Source organism: Saccopteryx bilineata, chromosome 1 (assembly GCF_036850765.1).
Source record: "Saccopteryx bilineata isolate mSacBil1 chromosome 1, mSacBil1_pri_phased_curated, whole genome shotgun sequence".
Lineage (NCBI taxonomy): Eukaryota > Metazoa > Chordata > Mammalia > Chiroptera > Emballonuridae > Saccopteryx > Saccopteryx bilineata.
In genome coordinates this window covers 238,315,892-238,337,036 of record NC_089490.1, presented here as the reverse complement: position 1 = coordinate 238,337,036, position 21,145 = coordinate 238,315,892, and the positions used below count along the sequence as shown (strand labels likewise).

The following is a 21,145-nucleotide window of genomic DNA, read 5'->3' as shown; positions in this document are numbered from 1 at the left end:
AATTTATTAAAAAAAAAAAAAATGAGCACAGCCCCAGGTCCTTCCCCACACCAGTCACTTCCTTCTGTCATTGGGCATCTGAGGAATTGGTGGCCCTGCCCTCTGTAGTCTCTTCTGCGTAGTCATCACACCTGTCACGACATCCTGTGTGTGGTATGAAGTCCTAACCTGTCACTTCAGCTGTGCTTTCCTCCTCCGTCAACTGCCTTGGCTTGTGAAGTTGTGATAAGGACTGTTCACACATATTCTGAGTCTCTTCCTCCCAGCATTTGGTGGGAGGGTCCCTCCAGACCCGTGAAGGTTTGTCCAGGACCCTTTTCAGATGTCAAAGGATGCTCAAGTCCTTCATGTGAGTGAACTGGGGACCAGGGTGCTTCCAATTGGGACAGTTAGGAAGCCTCGTTCTGTTCTGATTGTTGTTACTAAAGGATATTGCCCAAATTAAATAGTGTACACACCCCAGCAAGTTAAGAATTATGAAATGGATAATGGAAAGTGATGTACATTCTCCTCACACGTGGTATTTCATGAGGCACTGCAGGTTCACTGGACTTTAATTTATGATAACTCAAACATGTCAGGACTAGGCCTGACCCGTAGTGGCACAGAGGATACAGCATCGAGCTAGAACATTGAGGTCACCTGTTTGAAACCCTGGGCACATATGTGAGTTCATGCTTCCTGTTCTCCCCCCCTTCTATCTCTCTCTCTCTCTCTCTCTTTTCCTCTCTAAAATGAATAAATAAAATCTTTAAAAATGTGAGGACTAGATTATAAAATAAAATGACAGTAAAAATCTTGAGAAAGAATTTGTAAATTTAATAATAACAGTACATTTTTAAATGTTTCAATTTCCAAAATTTGTCCATTGTATCAGAAAAAAATCATATTGTGAATACACTAGAAATTAAGAATATATTCTATTTTTCTGTTAAAAAAGTATATCTGTTCCCTATAACTAATTTTGTTAAAATATTAAATTGATAATAAAGTTAATGACTTTTATAGCTTTTTAAAGTTATCATTAAAATATGTTTAGGTAAACATATTTAACATGTGTAATCTGATAAGATTTGCCATAGAATCTCTAAAACCACAGTCATAAATAAGATTATGAAAGTATCCGTTACTCTCCAAGTTTTACTATATTAGAAATAAGAATCCCCAGACATTTTGAGATTATAATAATCTAGCATTTCTTTGACATATGTCTAGCGAATATTTCATGAGCCTATTCACATGACTATTATTGTGGAGTGGCTGTCACTCTGTAACACTCAGATGACAGACGACAATCTTTATTTTTTTTTGAAGTAAATATGTGATAATTATTCCATGCACATGTTCTTTATTGTTACCTTACAATACAAAATGATTTTACCTATCAAAAAATAATGAAGAGCGAGAGAAAGAGAGAGAGAGAGAGGGAACAGATTAGCCCTCTTTGGTGGCTCAGTGGATAGATAGAGCATCGGCCCTGAATTTGGATGTCCAGTTTTGATTCCTGGTCAGGTCACAGAGGAGAAGTGACCATCTGCTTCTCCATGCCTCCCTTTCTTCCTTCTCCCCTTCTCCCTGTCCTGCAGCCAGTGGCTCAATTGGTTTACGTGTGGCCCTGGTACAGATGTTAGCTTGGTTGGTCTCAGAGTGTCAGCCTTGGGTGCTAAAAATAGCTTGGCACTCAAGCATTGGCCCCAGGTGGGATTGCCTGTTTGTGGCACAGGCAAGAGGATTTTGTTTACTATCTCGGCTCCTCTCACCTAAATAATAAAAAATGTCATATGTAAGAAGAAAGCTAAATATTCAAGTCAGGGCATTTACCTTGTCATTGAGCCCAGGAAGCACAGAAGGTGTGAAGGATGGTGACTAGCAGCAGCCTGTTGGTGACCCCCATAGTATGCTAACATGTGTTCCAGCGGCGCTGTTTGAGGTTTCATGTTGCCTCCAGGAGCAGGTATCAAGTGTGACTCTGAACCGAAGTGCCCCACCAGGAAGCTCGTTTATTCAGGTCACTCAGTAAATATTAAAGTTCAAGAGCTTGTGAAAAGCCCTCAGTTCCCAGGAATGATCAACTAGTCATGTGATTGCCAAACAAACATTATAAGACCTTGAACAACTAATAAAAAAAAAAGGTAAGCCCTGGCCGGTTGGCTCAGTGGTAGAGCGTCGACCTGGCGTGCAAGGGGTCCCGGGTTCGATTCCCGACCAGGGCACACAGGAGAAGTGCCCATCTGCTTCTCCACCCCTCCCCCTCTCCTTCCTCTCTGTCTCTCTCTTCTCCTCCCGCAGCGAGGCTCCATTGGAGCAAAGATGGCCCAGGCGCTGGGGATGGCTCCTTGGCCTCTGTCCCAGGCGCTAGAGTGGCTCTGGTCGCCACAGAGCGATGCCCCGGAGGGGCAGAGCATCGCCCCCTGGTGGGCAGAGCGTTGCCCCCTGGTGGGCGTGCTGGGTGGATCCCGGTCGGGAGCATGCGGGAGTCTGTCTGACTGTCTCTCCCCGTTTCCAGCTTTGGAAAAATACAAAAAAAAAAAAAAGGTAAGTGAGTGAATAAGCAACTAACTGTATAAAATGAGATGCTCAGAGCATGAGACTAAAGTAAAACAATGCAGAGGCCTTTAAGAACACTAATAGATGTGGCAAATGAGAAGCAATTGCAAGGGGCATAAATAAATCCTTCAACGTTAATTATTGATTTAAATTAAAATGAAAAGCCAAAATAAAAAAGGAGAGGAGGTAGAATTAAATATAAAAGGTAAACCCAAATATAAGCTGTGTTCAAACAGAGTAATCCAAATATAAAAACACAACATGTAAAAGCAAAACATTGAAAAATATAGATATTGCAAAAACTAAACGTGTGAAAGGTTAGTGGGTATGGTCATATGAGATACAATAAAATTCCAAACAGAATTACAGACTATAATGAAGAGTGTTTCATAATGATAAAATATCCATCTAGGTGATTTCAAATTCACTAAGGCAGGGGGAGGGGGAAGGCATGAATCATTCAAAAGAAGAGGAAAATTGGGACTTTTACTTTGGAAATCCATTAAGGATTAAACATAAAATAGTTACTAGTTCTAAAGTGCTAAATCATTTACTTTATATCAGAAAAGAAAAGCATTGCAAAGTGAAATTTTATAAAGAATACAATCATTTATTAACACTAGAAATACAAAATATTAAGGAATACCTTTGACAAAACATTGGTAAGATTGCTCCTCAAAAAATTTTGAGAAAAAATTTAAAGGCAAATAAATAAAAAAGTCCATGATGTTTGTGAATTGCAAGACTCACTATCATGAAGAGGTCCACTCTCCCCAATAATTTATGGTATGAATTTGATAAAGTCAAATGTCCTCATTTAACCAAAATAAATCACTGACAGCATAATTCAAAAATTCATCTTGAAAAAGAACACACTGGAAGAATTTTAATCCTCAATATCTAGATTGACAATAAATATTCTCTGTTTATCTCTGAGTGGAAGTGTCATAATGAGAAACACCTTGGCCCTGGGAGGAAGGGAGTCCAGAGATACCCACCTGCACAGATCACTGGCTTCTTGCTTAAGTGTAAGCAGTGCTGGAAAGAGAGTTTTCCCAGAAAATGGTGAGATAACAGTTGGGTGTTGGTTCAGTAAACAACTTGAAACCTTGACCCATATCAAGGGTTTGGCCTTGGCTAGGGCCTGGCGGCAGGCCAAAAGCAGTTTCTCAAAGACAATGAAAGGGCTTTCCTCAAGGTCAGCGTGTGACTCACCGACAGGGGCCCGTGGCAGGATCCAGACTGTGTGCTTAAGTCCCTCTGTCATGCCAGCACCCTCGGATCCGCTGGGTACCAGACTGAGTGGAAGGGCCCCGTGCATGTCTGCCTTGACCTGGGACCAGCTCTCTCCCCTTCTGCGCCTCAGTCACACCAGCACCTTTGCAGACCACTGATAAATGGGCTAAGTTGCACCTCTAATGGGGACGAAGCTGCCCCCAAAGCTTCAAGAGGCACAATGGGTGCCATATAATTTTGTTGCTGTTGTTGTGGAGAACTTTGTTGTGTGTCTCAGTTTAAAAGATTTATCGCAGGTGCCCCACACCTTGGGTCCCTGGCGATGACCCTAAGGTAGAAGGCCCCTGGACATTTGCTGGGGTGTCCTTACCATCTTGACATGCGAATGTCTTACCAGTAAGTCTAGACTCGTTGCTCTTTCTTGCTCCCTGGGCTCAACGGACATAATGTCACCATGGGATGGGCCAGTGTGGTTTCTGGTGGAGGGGAGAGGTGGCTGAGGTCCCTGCAGATGAAGTGATGACACGGGGCTGCAGAGGAGACGACCCCAGAGAGAGGACAGTGCGGGAGTCCTGACCATCTTGTCACCCAGAGGAAAGTGCTGCGGCTGGTCTTTCCCAACAAGGAGGGAGACAGCAGCCTTTGTCCCCTCAGGAGCTGCCTACCACGTGTTCTCAGATGTTACATTAGGTAGACCAGTTTTCTCAGGCAGAGAAACAACTCTGGGGGAACAGGACGACGGTGGCCCCGTCAGCATAAGCTGACAGTGCTCTTCTTTTCCTCTCCCAGACGTGGCTTCTTCACAAGCCAGTTAGGCGAGTGGTCGGGGCTGTGGCAGAAATCCTCACCTCCGCACCTGTCATATCCTGGAATCCCCCCTCAGGAAAGAGAGCTTTGCTTCGCTTTATTCCTGTGGGAGCCGGCTCTGCAGGCTTTCGGCGCCGTCCCCACCCCACAGCCCACGTGGGGCTGATCAGGGAACCAATGCGCGGGTTCTTCCTTTGCTCAGAAATGTGCCCAGCAAGTCTGGGAAAAGCCTTGTAATAATCCTGCTGAGCGATGCACTGTTCACTTGATTAAGAACTTTTAAAACTTTATTTCTTCCCTATTATTATTTGGTAGTCAATAATTCACTAGAATTGCATTTTAATTCATAAAATATTTATTGCAGATAGCAAAATATGGTCATTACACTGATTTTCTCAGAATCAGTGAGAATATTAAAGGACTTACCTAAGTATTTGGGGGGTTGTGAGCACTTTCCATCACAACATGTTACTTTCCTACTTCCCTGAAGGTCATAGTAAGCCTGGCATTGATACTCAACTGATGACCCTGGGGCATAGGCCATTAATGGGAACATGGTAATGTATTCATTCTCAATAGCTGGAGGGGTCCACATTTTCCTCTAAACTCTAAAGAGAAATATTATTTGATTTAAAGAGAGACCAATATTAAAACACAGTTTTTAATAAAGCTAATACAATTATAGCACTATAGTCCATGATTTCAGATGACAGTATGATTCACTGGAGTCATTTTTTATCACTTAAACTGAAAAAAAAAAAATGAAGCCCTTTTGAATGGTCGTGCCTTGTTGTTGGGAGGGCAGACTGGAGCAGCCGCTGTAGAATATGGTGTGGTGGTTACTTTAAAAACATGGAGCTGCCTTATGACCCAGAGATTTCACTTCTGCGTATGTATTCCAAGAAAACCAGAACACCAATTTGAAAGCATTTATTCACCCCACTTTGCACTGTAGTGTATTTACAATAGCTGACATTTGGAAATAGCCCAAGTGCTCCTCTACAGACAAGTGGATAAAAAAGTGATGGTATGTATATGAAACGGAGTACTAGTTGGCCATAAAAAAGAAAATAAATCTTACCACTTGTGACAACATGTATGGACCTAGAGGGTACAGGCTAGAAAAACAAGTCAGTCAGAGAAATACAAATAGCATATGATATTAGTTCTATGGGGAATCTCCAGAGCAAAATAAATGAACAAATAAAAGAGCCAGAATCATTGATAGAGAGAAGACTGTTGGTTGCGTTGGTGGTAGAGTGGTTAGCATAGCTGCCTTCTAGAGAACACTGCAAGCTGTCAGAGGGACAGGGGGTTGGGAGCTGTAGGTCAAAGGTGCAGGGATTGGGAATACAGATTGGTAGTTAGCAAACAGTGATGGGGATGTAAAGTACAGTATAAGAAATCTAGTCAATAATACTATAATAACTACAGCTGATGCCAGGTAGGAATTAGAAACATCAGGGTGACACTTTATAAAATACATGCTTGTCTAACCACCCTGCTTTACAACAGAAACCAATAAAAAAATAATAATGAACAAAAATGGTGACTGGAACAATTAAATTAAAAGAATTTTAAAGTCATGGTAAATGTTAACAAATATGTCTGCCTTGCAGCATTGCAGTAGTTAGAAAATGGTGTAGTTAATGACTGTATACGGGACAGGTGCATAGCTAAGATAAAAGAAATTTCTTGTTCTTATGTGCAACATACTGCAGTGTCTACTGGATCTTTTGCCATTTTTTATTGGTTTTTGTTTTTATTTACAAAAGAATATAACTTGTCAAATAAAATCAAAGAATTACAATTTGGTGTATTGTGAAATGTATTTTCTAAGTTTCTTTCATGGACAAGATAAGGTAGGAACGTTTCTGCTTGTTCTTATGCCATGAGTAACTAAAAGACTGGAGTGCATTGTAAACGAACATAAGAAACTGTAAGAGTTGCAGAGATAACAATCTGGTTCAGGACTCACTGCAGTGAGTGTAGGTTTCAGTCTTCTCTTCTGTGTCTCCTGGAGTGTGTCCTGATGAAGAAGGAGACCTAGAAATGGTGTCAAGTTAGCGGGGAAAAAAAAATTCTAACAAGAATCTACTCTGTTTAGCCAAAGGTCCAGAAAAGGAGCAGCATTTAAAAACAAAAAACAAACAAAAAAACAATTCTGTGCCATACTCCTCTTAATCAATAAAGAAATGCTTCAGAATAATCCTAAGGCCAACCCCCTACCCACATTGATCAACAAGGGCCAGTTAGGGTCTTAGATGTCCTCTGACAAGCAAATAAGACAAGTCAGACAAGTTACCTTTTTCATATCCTGTGCTCTCAGTAGGCCCCGTGGAAAGCCTAGACTTACCCTTTGCACAGGTATTGATGTTATTCCGATATACGTAAGATTTGATGAAAGTCAGAGTATTAGCCTAGGCCCGTTGTCTTAGGGGTAGAGCATCAGCTGATGTGTGGATGTTTTGGGTTCAATTCCCAGTCAAGGCACAGAGGAGAAACCCCAATCTGCTTATCCACCCTACCTCCTCTTTCTTTTCACTCTGTCTCTCTCTCTCTTCTCCCCTCCTACAGCCATTACTCAATTGGAACGAGTTGGCCCCAGATGCTGAGGATGGCTCCTTGTCCTCTACCTCAGATGCTAAAAAAAAAGTCTTGGTTTGCAATGGAGCAAGGGTCTCAGATGGGCAGAGCATCGCACCCTGGTGGGCTTGCTGGGTGGACATTGGCTGGGGCACATGTAGGAGTCTGTGTCCCCTCCTCTCAATAAAAAAAAAGAAGGCAGAGTCTTAGATCATAACACCCAAAATGTGAATAATACAACTGAAGATCACTCAGAAAAGTCTCAAAGGATCAACGACAATCGAGAGAAGACAATACTGGATGACACACAGTGTAAATTTATGGGTCATGGCTTTAATTTTTGTGTTTTTTTTAAAGATTTTATTCATTTATTTTAGAGAGGAAAGAGAGAGAGAGAAGGGAGAAGCAGGAAGCATCAACTCCCATATGTGCCTTGACCAGGCAAGGCCAAGGTATTGAACCAGCAACCTCAGAGTTCCAGGTCGATGATTTATCCACTGCGCTATCACAGGTCAGGCTGGGCCATGGTTTTCTAACACTCTGAAAACCAGCGTAACAGAATTAAAAGGAATACTCATTGGATGGGCTCAATGATAGATTTCAGACGACAGAAGCATAAATCCTTAAGCCTTAAGAGAGAATCATATAAGTTACTCACTTTGAAAATGGACCACAACAAAAAGTAAACAGAGCTTCGGGAAGCAGTGAGAAGATGGCAAAATTTGGAGGCCCAGAAAGAGAAAAGAAAGGGCTGACAACTAAAAACCACATTCCAGAAATAGTGGGTGAAAAATTCTAATACAGCATGAGGCTTCAATTGACACATAATAAATATGAGTGAACTTCAAACAGGAGAAAACCAGAGACATTTTTCCAGGATCCATCATCCCCTAACTGCTGAAAACATACAAAAAGAAAAAAATCTCAAAAACAGGTAGGTAGTAATTATGTAATACTCATATGGACAAAAGGATTCAAATGTCAGTGGGACCTGTACCCTAATAAATACCATGAAAAAATAAAACATAAAGAAACCTTATAAGTATCATAAGGAAGTGTATGGTTTAATATCCTAAAATTGAAGGAATAAGTATAGAATTACATAAATATTACCTAGTGGGGGGGCAGATCTATAATGGATTATATTATAATTATTAAATATCCAAGATAGTCAAATATTTCTTAATTAAAAATGAAACTTTGACAATATAACTTCAATCTGAAATATGTCTAATATTCATCAATTGGGTCTAATATTCATCAACTCATTAATATTTTCACAAAATGGTTACCTGGGAACTATTACAATGAATTAGACATTCCTATAATATTTTCATTATTGGAAAAAAAATGTCAATGGGGGTCACATCTGTGATGAGGGAATTAGAAATAGAAACAAAATTTGACAAGTTCAGGAAAAAACGAACTGTCAACGCCAAATTCCACCCTGTTCTACCGTCCATTAGGATTAAAATGTGAAATAAAGATATTCTCACTGTAAGGAAAATGAAGAGAATTTTCTCCAGCAGACCTATCCTTAATGAAGTGCTAAAGCAATCTTCAAATAGAAAGGAAAGATAGCAGATGTGTGGAGATGTTAGGAAGAAAGAAAAGCCAATGGGATTGATAGAAATAGTGGTAAATACAATAGGACCACTTTTTTCCAATGAGCGTGTTAAATTATGGTGGATGTTTGTGCAAAAACGTATCATTTGATATAGTGCTTGTTATATGTTGAGGAAACACCTCAGACTTTCATGTTTATAAATGGTGTACCTAATTGGAAGTAAGGTTTACACCTTTCACTTGAAGTGGTCACAGCTCAATTTTAGTCAGAAGTGGTAGACTGTCTATAAGTATATTTTAATATCTCAAGCAAGCACTAATAAAACTATACAAAGAGATACACTGAAAAACAATATGGATATATAAAAACAAAGTTCTTTTTAAATGTTCAATAAAAGAAAAAATGAAAAGGATTCACAGGGAAGCAAGAAATAAAGGCAAGCGGGAATGAGAAACAGAGGAAGGACACACAACAAATAAAACGGCTCTCTGAGCCTGTAATATATCAATGATGACTTTAAATGTAAACGGCTGGACTACACCAGCTAAAAATCTGAAAATGCATGGTGGACACATACACAGAGCCCAGCTCTATGCTGCCTGCAGGAAACTCACTTCAAACCTGAAAGCATCGGATGACTCCAAGGAAAAGATTTAAAATATCCACTGAAATGTTGAAACGAAAGGTTCTTAGGATAAGTAACTTTCAGCCAAACTTACTTTCTCTAAAACAAAGAGACTTTCAGCAGAATATACTTTTTTATAAAAGACTCCCTACCCCTGGACTTGAGGCTGGCTTCCCAGGATGTAGCCTTGGGGAGAGTTCCACAAGCTTGCAGATGTTCCCAGAATGTAAGAGAGCTTGTTTCACTGCTTTGTTTTACTGCAATGCTTCCCCATCTCCCCATTCCCCAGTCAGTCAGTAATTTGGTCTTTAAAATCTGACATCAAACTGTGTTTGAGGCCACAAAATTTGAACAACTTAGGTCTCTTTTGGTCCCTGGATTTAAAATAACGTCTCTTTAATTTGGCTACTTAACTGTGTGGCAAAACGTCTGTTTCTCAATGTTCCGATACAACATCCAACAGGCCTAAGTTAATTTGGAAAAACTAGAACTGGTTAATATACCTTCTTTATTGGCTCCTTTCATTCATGAACCCTAAATGCTGCAGTGTCTCATGACAGGGTTCTCAGATGTTTTTAAAATGTATCTTCACATTAATGTCCCGGATGAACTCAGCTGGTGACGTGTGTTGTCAAATACAATCTGCATGCTGAAGAAGCCCAGATTTTATCCCATCCTCTGATCACGCCCCAGCTGCCTAGTCTCCAAGCAGAATGCCACAGGGCTGTCAAATGTACCTAAGGTGTTTTGAATGCATCTATTCCTTAGGAAACACTCAGTGGCTTACTGCTTAGGATAGATTTTTCCATGGTTCCAACTCCTCTTCTAATGTCCGTAAATCTTCCATAAAACAAATGTGGCCATATTACTTTTTCAGTCCATAAGAAGAATTGAACTTTAAGCACCATAATTTCATTTCCATTAAAAAATTTCAATCCAGCCTGACCAGGAGATGGTGCAGCAGATAGAGTGTCGACCTGAGATGCTGAGGACCCAGGTTCAAAATCCTGAGGTCGCCACCTTGAGCACAGGCTCATCTGGCTTTAGTGCCGGGTCACCAGCTTGAGTGTGGGATCATAGACACAACTCCACGGTTTCTGGCTTGGGCTCAGGTCACTGACTTGAAGCCTAAGGTTGTTAGCTTGAGCCCAGGATACTGGCTTGAACAAAGGGTCATTGGTTCGCCTGCAGCCTCCTCTTATCCCTCGGTCAAGGCACATATGAGAAAGCAATCAATGAACAACTAAGGAGCTGCAACAAAGAATTAATGCTTCTCATCTCTCTCCCATCCTGTCTGTCTGGCCCTGCCTGGCCCTCTCTTCCCCCCACCCCCCCCCCAAAAAAGAAACAAAGACAAAAAACAAATTTTACTCCATAGGAACTACTTCATTATGTGTTTATGTCAACATATTTTGTCCCTAATGTATTCTGTAAAATTGGGGCAGTGGGGGTGGGGGAGAATAAGATACTTTACCTTTGAACTCAGGTGGTTTTGACCAGTTCCCATTAAAACATGTCACTTCTGCTTCCCCATATCGGTCTAAAGATTTGGTGCATTCATAATATACTGTCTCACCAGACACACACCCAGGCTTCTTATTTCGTATAATGGCATTTTCCACTGTGGGGGACTCCCACAGGACACATCTGAATAAAAACAAAATAGAATTTATCTCTAATGTAACAATTGTTTAGAACTCAAATCAATCAATGAGATTCCAATGGACTTCTAGAATTTAAAATCAATCATTAATCTGTCATGAAGACTGAAATATTTTATAAATTTACATGTAAGGTAGAAAAAAAGAAGTTAAAGCAATTATTTTTGTAAGAGCTAAGCCTCTATACATTAAATTTCTTTCTTTTTTTTAAGATTAATAGAAAATTTTAGACTTATGAAAATGATAGTTATTCTGCACATTTCCATTTGAGATCAGAAAAATAAATCTTATAAATTATATAAATTCACCTGACTGGGTCGTGGTGCAGTGGATAGAGCTTCAGACCTGGATGTACAGGACCCAGGTTCAAAACCCTAAAGTCGCTGGCTTAAAAGTAGACTCACCAGGTTGACTTTAGGCTCAGCGGCTTCACTGTGGAATCATAGACATGACCCCATGGTTGCTGGCTTGAAGCCCAAGGTCTATTGCTTGACAAAGGGGTGACTGGATTGGCTTAAGCCCGGCTTGCCTACCAACCCCCGTCTATGTACATATGAGACAGCAATGAATGAACAACGAAAGTGACGCAACTAAGAGTTGATGCTTCTCATCTCTCTCCTCCCTGCTCCGTCCCTTCCTTTCTCTCTCTCTAAAAAGAATATAACACAATAAATAAAATTTTATCAACATACCTCTGCAAGTTAGTGTTCCTATCCATCTGCTGTTTATACACTAGACATAATTAGACCCGTCCATCTAGTAATACTGTGGACATGTGCAAGTTACTTGCTCCCCTGAAGCATACGATTTCTTCTTCGCTTGTTGGAGCACGGCATTATCAAAGCTTGGTGGCTCTGAACAAAACACTTCTGAAAGGACATAAAAAACATATCCTTATTTTGTAAATCTATACAATTAATTGTACTCTAGAACGATAGCTGTATACCAAACAAGTGCATATGGTGAAATATTTTTCTAAAAACTTGAAAATATATGAGCAGTCTTGAGTTGATTGCATTGAATGATTCTACAGTTATCCAAAGCACAACATGGGAATGATGATTACTGAAAGCCCATCGACACCAGGATAAGAGTAATGCTTGAGACATACTTCTTACATTCTTTTTTGTCCATGCAGACACCCTACATGATTTCCCTGTTTCTGCTTATTGCCTCGTTAAAATCTTTTTTTCATAATGACTTCAGATATCATAGAAAATTATACATCTATAAGGAGATCACTGATAAGCTAACAGGGAACTGAAGAATGAAGAGACTGATGAGCAGGGATCACCTACAAAACAAGAAGAGCACGTGGAACATGAACATATTTTACATGAAAATGAAAAAATTGGGCTCCTGTTGTCAAACATGGCATATTTCTAGGGCTTTTAATTCCCAGCCGGAATCCAGGATTTTCCTGATATATCTTGTTATATTCTAGAATTGCTGCATTTTTATATTTGTATCATCAATGCTCTGACTTAAAGATATTGAAGAGCCTTAGGATATAATTAAAGACACTATACTTATGCATTCTGGTGGATGGGACCATTTCCTCCTAAACATTTTACAGATGCAGGTCCATGAATCCCATATCCCCCAGCACATCTGTACATGACTTCTGTTCCATGTGGATGACTCTTAGGACCCTTAGGTACTTGACCATTGTCTATTGAAGGTGGTGGTGAATCACAAAGAAGTCCTAAAAAAGAATGAAAGAAGGACTGCATATTTCACTAACTCTGAAATTTATTTCATGTACTGGTGGTCCTATCTGGTACTTTCATTTGAAACAAAATGATCATACAACCACTAACCTCACATCACAGAGAGCTGCCCAATGCTTTCTAAAACCACCATTGTCCTGTTTGTCCTGCTGTGAACATGAGCAAGAACACGAAACAAAAGACATTAACATATTTTAGAATGGCTCCCAATGCCTCTCTAAATAATCGTAAGTATTAAAAGAAAACTACACATTGAGAATTAGTCATCTAAGTACGTGTCATAAATGGTAAGAGATCAGAAGGGACACTGTAGGAAGAACATAACGTTTTTAAAAACCCTGGTGGCAAAGCCTTCACTACAACCTATATGAAGACATATGAATAGGTGTACTGATATGAATAGTTAGGTTTAATTTCACTACATGTCCAGTTTTAGTAGAAATTAAAAAGAGTCAAAAGTAAAATGAAAGCCCTGGCCGGTTGGCTCAGCGGTAGAGCGTCGGCCTAGCGTGCGGAGGACCCGGGTTCGATTCCCGGCCAGGGCACATAGGAGAAGCGCCCATTTGCTTCTCCACCCCTCCGCCGCGCTTTCCTCTCTGTCTCTCTCTTCCCCTCCCGCAGCCAAGGCTCCATTGGAGCAAAGATGGCCCGGGCGCTGGGCATGGCTCTGTGGCCTCTGCCTCAGGCGCTAGAGTGGCTCTGGTCGCAATATGGCGACGCCCAGGATGGGCAGAGCATCGCCCCCTGGGGGGCAGAGCACCGTCCCTGGTGGGCGTGCCGGGTGGATCCCGGTCGGGCGCATGCAGGAGTCTGTCCGACTGTCTCTCCCTGTTTCCAGCTTCAGAAAAATGAAAAAAAAAAAAAAAAAAAAAAAAGTAAAATGAATTACACAATGAGTCAATGGAATTATCAAAAAGAATACTGATTTGATTGTGCCAAGATGGTTGGGTAAAATATGTTAACATATAAATGATATATAAATATATAAATGGTTTTCAATATTGATAAATTCAAATAAGAATGTCCCGTGACTTGGACGCCTATTTTAATGTACTGTATTGAAAACAGAATTGTATTTTGAGTGCTGTGCTTACCTACACACTGAGGAGGAGAACTCCACTCCCTTAGGCGACATGTGTTTCCATCGGCTTCAGATAGCCTGAAACTATCTTCACAAATATAATTTAATTTGGTGCCATGTGCATATAGCTGGGATTCAAAATGTTTCTTCTGAAGATCTAGATGAGTTAACCGTCCCAACCTCGATATGAATGGCTGAGAACATGCAGTTTTTTCTATACGAAGAATAGAGGTCAAGCAGTCAAGCACAAAGATAACATTTAAATTGAAAAAAAAAAAACACATCACTGTTTGGAATCTTAAAATAAGGACAGTATGAACAAATTAAATTACTGAATCACTAAAAAAATATTTGAAACTTGCAAAAATAATTATCTCCATAAAATCGATGTTACACTCCTCTTGTTCCCTTGGCTCCTCCATTCTCTTCATCTTGAGGATGCATACAATACGCATAAATAGAAATTGCATCTGGTATTTGCACAGTGAGCCAAAGTGTCTGTCTGTGTTCATTTCAGGACAGAAGTGAGATAATGCTGGTTGATTTCTGAGCCTGGATTGTAATTTACTGTTTCAGCTGATGCGGAGAGGATATGGAGAAAGGGCTTCTTCTGGGTCCATTACACAAGCAGTTTTCAACCTTTTTCATCTTATGGAGCACACAATCTAATTACTCAAATTCTGTGGCACATTGAAATATATATTTTCTACTGATCAAACATAAAAATTAGTATAATTGTGACTCATTTACACCAAATGGCTGTTGTTGTGTTGGCTGTTGTCATTTTTTTTTTTTTAATATTTAACAATCTAAGGGAAAAGAGGTCAGTTCTCTGCCTAAATGGTCAAGGATACATGCTTTTAAAATTCTTGTGGCATGCCAGTTGAAAATCATTGAAAATTGTTGCTTTACACAAAGCACAGCGGAGTTTCACCCTCATTTGAAAGACAGTTGTAATGTTAATAATGTACTACTGACCAACACAGCCTAGTATCAACTGTCATATTCTGTGTGGCACACTATGTCTTCTGCTCCCTGAACTAGAGCATTTTCTTGACAGAGAATAGATATTCTTTCTCCTTCCAGGTAATTCAGTGTGGTTGCCATATTTTGAGATTTGGGAATCTGAGGTGGAGGTGGACACTTTAGTACTTCTGAAAATATAGTAATTAGATATATTGATGAAAAACAATCAGTAAAATATATAAAAAGGATAATTCAGTAAGTGAAAATGTATCAGAAAAGAACAAATTTTAACGTTGTAATCTATGTTTAAATATGCTATCCTTTTCATCTTGTTTATCATTTTAATATATCAAGTTGGGTTTATAGTTTCAATACCTTCTTTTTTTAAACACTTTATGTACTTATATTTATTTATTTTATTTATTTATTTATTTTAGTGAATAGAGACAGAGAGAGAGAGATAGAGAGAGAGACAGAAGGGGGGAGGTGCAAGAATAATCAACTCCCATATATGCCTTGACCAGGCAAGCCTGAAGTTTTGAACCAGTGAACTCAGCAAAGCAGGTCAATGCTGGTTCCACTGCACCACCATAAGTCCAGTATTTCAATACATTCTTTTTAGATTCTTTCTTTTATTCTGCCTATGATCCATCTTGAATAATTTATTAAATTTTTTTTTTTTTTTTGTATTTCTCTGAAGTTGGAAATGGGGAGGCAGTCAGACAGACTCCTGCATGTGCCCGACCGGGATCCACCTGGCACGCCCACCGGGGGCGATGCTCTGCCTATCTGGGGCGTTGCTCTGTTGCAACTAGAGCCATTCTAGTGCCTGAGGCTGAGGCCACAGAGCCATCCTCAGTGCCCAGGCCAACTTTGCTTTAATGGAGTCTTGGCTGCGGGAGGGGAAGAGAGAGACAGAGAGGAAGGATAGGGGTAAGGGTGGAGAAGCAGAAGAGCGTTTCAACTGTGTGCCCTGGCCAGGAATCAAACCCGGGACTCCTGAACGCCAGGCCGACGCTCTACCACTGAGCCAACCGGCCAGGGCCAAATCTTGGATAATTTATGTAAAAGTAATTTTCATGATTTCTAACAATTGGAATGTCTTAGCTGAATTATTCACTAAAAACCGACATCAAATACTGTTATCAGAATATATTATTTTAACAAGTATCCATGACTAAATATATTAAGAGTCAATTAAAACCCTCACAAGATGTTGAACCAGTAAAAGCTGGAAAGCCATAGAAAAATTACATTTATTTAATGATAGATTAATTTGACATGGACTCCTGGCTGAGATGTGAATTAGATATAATGACAGATAATTTATGTGCTTTAGAATGTTCAAACCGCCCTGCAGGTACTGTTTCCCAGGTGCCTGAACTGAGAAAAGACAATATAGGAAGGTAAAATACCCTATCACCTATTAAAGAAATTGAATTAATCATCAAGAAAATCTTAAAAGAACAAAGCAAAACAAAAACACTGCTATATATCTGTTGACTTCCCAGGTGAATTATAGCAATTTTATTTAAAGGAAATAATAACATAATAATATTATGTGCAATGATATTACACAGGCTTTTTAGACAACAGAGGAGCAATGGACACTTCTTAAATGGTTTTATGAGGTCACCATACATGTGATAACAACTGGCAGAGATATTACCGTAAAACCTACCTGTAATTTAATATCCTCCATGAAATAGATGTAAAAATTCTGGAAACTGCATCAGCAAATTAAGTACACAAAAGTTAAGAAAGACTAACATATCAACACTAACTTGATTTAACACTGGGAGTGAGAGATTTATATATGCATTTCACTGTATTAGGAGAATTAAGAAAGTCATATTGTCATAGCAATAAATGTGTTAAAAGCATTAAAAACAACAGCCTGAATAGGCAGTACTGCAGTGCATAGATCACTGGCCTGAGATGCTGAGGACCAAGGTCAAACACCAAGATCGCTGGTTTGAGGGTGGTCACACCAGGTTGAGTGTGGGGTCGCTGGCTTGAGCCCAAAGATTAAGGACTTGAAGCCCAAGGTCACTGGCTCAAAGTACAAAGTCACTGGGTTGAGCAAGGGGTCACTGGCTTTGCTAGAGTCCCAGACAGGTATGAGAAAGCAATCAATGAACAATTAAGCTGTCACAACTATGAGATGATGCTTCTCAACTCTCTCCCTTCCTGTCTGTCTTTCCTTGTCTGTGTTTCTCACACTCTCAAGCAAATAACTAAGTAAATAAATAATAAAAAGCATTTAAAAACATTCAACAGTTGATGATAAAATTCTTTACTCAGGTAACGGGCAGTGGAAGAAAATACACTTATACTAATAAAGGGCATCTACTAAAATTGTAAACTAACACTGTAATTGTGGTAAGAAATTGAATACAGCCTCCTAGTGGCCAAATATAGGATAAAGATATTTTTGTTCTCACCACCTTTGAACAGTGTATTGAAGGTTTGAGCAAGTGCATTAAAACAGACAAATAAAATATGAAAATAAAACGGGACTAGCATAAAAATAATAGGGATGCTGCACTTGATCAACAGAAGAATACCTACAGTAAATAATGTAAGCATGTAATTTCAAAGCATAAAATCAATATCTAAAATGCCAGTGCATTTCTTTATACTTAGAGAAAAAAATCATTGGAAAAATATAATTATGAAAATTTGCATTTGTAATATCAAAAATATAAAACATGAGTACCTTTTTAAAAACTCCTAAATATTATATACTTTTAAATTGCTGGGAAAATAGAAGGCAAATTAAATATTGTATAATTGAGGAGATATATCAAGTTTATGGCTAAGCATTTGATATGGTTAAGATTTCAATTCTCCCTAATGTATCTTTCATTGTACAAACCATCCTTTCTTTTTCACAAGTGGATATCTTATAAAAATTCATAAACTTCTCTTGAAATTTCTGTTAATGATAAGACCAGAAAAATTATAAAACAATCTTGAATAGGAATAAAATATTTGGTGATAATATATCCAACTTCAAGACTTAATGTAAAGCTAAAGTTTGTTCTATAGCTGAAATAACTCATAATACAATTAATATTTAGAAAGAGTGTTTTGGTTGTTTTCTAAATTACCTCCCAGCTGAAAATTATTTGTAATAATAAAGAGTATTAAAATATTTATTAAGACACAAAGAGACTCCTTTTACATGGTAGGTGGAAGAGGAATACATTTTGAAAATGTTCTAAACAAGAGCTTACCTGCTCAGGTTACCTCGGGATCCCACCTTCCATTCATGCAGATGGAACGTTTCTGTTCTGACTTGCCTCTACAGGAGTAGTTTATCTTCACGTTGTGGTCATAGTCAGATCTATGTGGCAGGTTAATCTCTTGTGTAGTTGCTCGTGATAATTTACACCTCTTAAGCGAATTTGCTGCTATAAAATGAAAATATTCCATATTAAACACTAATTATGAAATTCCAAACAACTAATACAAAAAGTAGCTCTAGAGTTCTGACCATAATGCAATTATAATAGAATTTAGGTCTATAAATTCTACCAATAACATTATTACCATAAATGTTGCAAGAGTTGGGCTATTATGTACAAAAATAGTTCTATGACCAGTATTGGAATATCAAGGAAAGTAAACAATCCAAAGAAATATTGCACTTTGGAAATTGCAAGAATATAGAGGTTCACATTTTGATTTCTCTGCATAGTGAAGAGTCATCACATGGCTAAATTTGGTCTCATTTGAAATCTGTGCTAATGTCCACATCCATTTTTTCTTGAGTTCAAACACTCTATATTATTTTTAATTCTCAATTTTGAAATGTTAAAAGAAAAAAAATATTATCTGTGGAAATAGTACATGTGAAATTCATTTAATTATATTTTTTAATGAAGTTAATATAAAATAACAAGAAGGATTGATCAAAGGAATAGTGTAAAGAATGTGATTAGTTAAGCATATCTTTTGCATGATTTCCAAAAACCAGAACATAAAATTAGGTGCTCAAGTCATAACCCATTTTGTATATACACTCTCAGAATCTTTGGAAAGCTATTTTATACCACAGATCATCCTATAATATAAATATTATGCTGCTATAACACATTATAAGTTACATGTAGATGATAAAAGTTTTTTATATAGCTACACATTTCAGAAACTTAATGAAGATGTCAATTGTATTTGAATATTATAACATATCAGTGTAGGTCTTAGGTAGTATCTGTTCACAATTTGTTAATGATAAGCATCGAGTGAGGATAAACAGAACAAAAAAAAGGTCAAGTGAATGGCCAAGGAAAAGTAATCTTTTTATAATGCCACCTTGAAAAAAAAAAAAAAGGGAACTGATTTGAAACACTAGAGACTTGAGAATTAGTCCGATTTTTTAGGACTGTTCCAGAGTGCTGAGGGAGACAAAATGAAGAGTCTTCTTGAAGGGACAGTGACTGAGGGAGGTTCTGTAGTAAAGAAGGTGTGGCAGCTGTTGTCCTATGGCCCCTATGATGATGGGTTTCTGGAAGACTTTCTTTGTTCATTAGGAAGAAATAAACATCTTGAGAAGAGTAAAAAGTTAGACTATAAGGAGGAACAAAATAAATATTGTAGGACAAATTTTAAATCTTATATCTGTAAGTAAAATTTAACTTTGTATTTGTAAAGATAAACAATATTTATATCAGAGGCAGATTCAAAAATGCTATTGCTAGTTTTTATTTTTCCTCAGTAGACACTATTGAGCCATAAACAAGTGTTTGGATTCATTGTAACTTATGATCTGACATGTTCAAGAATATCACTAAATTTCAAAAATATGGTTGCAAGTTTTACAATAAAATGTTAAATTTTATTAAAGGTCAGTTGTATTCTCACCAATGCACTAAGATAGTTCAGTCCACCTTCCTTTAATACATGTAATTGATCTGTGGCCAATCACTGTAATTCTTCTGTGCAATTGAACTCTACTGACTCTCTGTAATGAAAGGGTGGGTCATGAATATTGCATAGCCCGGATCAATTTCAGGTATATCACCACAGGTACTGCTCTTCTCTGTGAAAATTTAACAAATATTTATTAATCCTTAAAATTAATTTATTTGTTTATCTGAATATAAACACAAAGTGTTAAGTCAAGATGTTTATATTTTATATACATTACTAATACACCTGGGCAAGGCTGTCCATTCTCCATCAACACAATGAATTTTCCTAGACCCCTTCACGAGAAACCTCGGGTTGCAAGCATACTCCACAACTTCACCATGTTCGTATCCTTCTTTAGGTGTATCGATGGCATTCCCGTTGGGGAGCTGAGGTTGTGGACCACACGGTTTTACTGCAGCTGTAGAAGAAATATTATATAAGTAGTGGTTAACTTGTCTATTTTGCAACTGAATATCCAGTGAAGTGATGTTTTTCTTCTATTTATTGTTTATTATCTAATTTCTTATAGTGTTCTTTGGCAAACAAAAAAGAATGGTGTTTACACCAGATTCATGTCTCCCAGTTCTGTTACTTTGACCAAACTAGCATATTGGAAGTATATTTAAGCCCAGGAAACATGTGCAATAGTACAGATAGCCTAAAACTATATGCAAATTCATTAACAATTATGATTGTATAACTTGCAACAGTATTCATATTTCATGGAAACATATCATCAAAATTTTTTAAAAATACCATCATTGGAGGCAAAGATTTGATCAAAAAATTGTAACTGTAAGTTATACTTGTGACCAAAGTGATTCTAAGATGCTTGAATATTGTTTAGACACAGTCAGTGAAACATGAGGTAAGGTCCACGCTAATAGAAATGTCCTATGTTAATGGAGGAATAGTACAAAAAATATGAATAAAAATGCATGTTTTTTATTTGATTCCTCCATTCATTAATTAATATGTATAATCAACAAATGGAATTTAAAAATTGGAATCATAGCAAAAAAATTGATACTGTCTAAAAGTTAAATATAAACACATAATCATGAAAGTAGACATTGCTTCACCATTTAAAAAAGAAAGGTCACTAGGCCCCTGGCCGGTTGGCTCAGTGGTAGAGCGTCGGCCTGGTGTGCAGAAGTCCCAGGTTCGATTCCTGGACAGGGCACACAGGAGAAGCGCCCATCTGCTTCTCCACCCTTTCCCCTCTCCTTCCTCTCTGTCTCTCTCTTCCCCTCCCGCAGCCAAGGCTCCACTGGAGCAAAGATGGCCCGGGCGCTGGGGATGGCTCCTCAGCCTCTGCCCTAGGCGCTAGGGTGGCTCTGTTCACAACAGAGCGATGCCCCGGAGGGGCAGAGCATCACCCCCGGTGGGCAGAGCATTGCCCCCTGGTGGGTGTGCTGG

General features: G+C 38.6%; 1 protein-coding gene across 1 annotated transcript in view; it reads right to left on the bottom strand.

The window, feature by feature from the left end:
• The window catches only part of LOC136319483 (complement factor H-like), a 55,657-nt gene that overhangs the window by 27,195 nt on the left and 7,317 nt on the right, over nucleotides 1-21,145 (bottom strand). Inside the window, 8 exon segments of the mRNA XM_066252731.1 lie at nucleotides 10,843-10,992; nucleotides 10,995-11,015; nucleotides 11,722-11,898; nucleotides 12,559-12,585; nucleotides 12,588-12,734; nucleotides 13,854-14,054; nucleotides 19,773-19,853; nucleotides 19,962-20,144. Of these exon segments, the coding sequence (XP_066108828.1) occupies nucleotides 10,843-10,992; nucleotides 10,995-11,015; nucleotides 11,722-11,898; nucleotides 12,559-12,585; nucleotides 12,588-12,734; nucleotides 13,854-14,054; nucleotides 19,773-19,853; nucleotides 19,962-20,144 (987 nt within the window).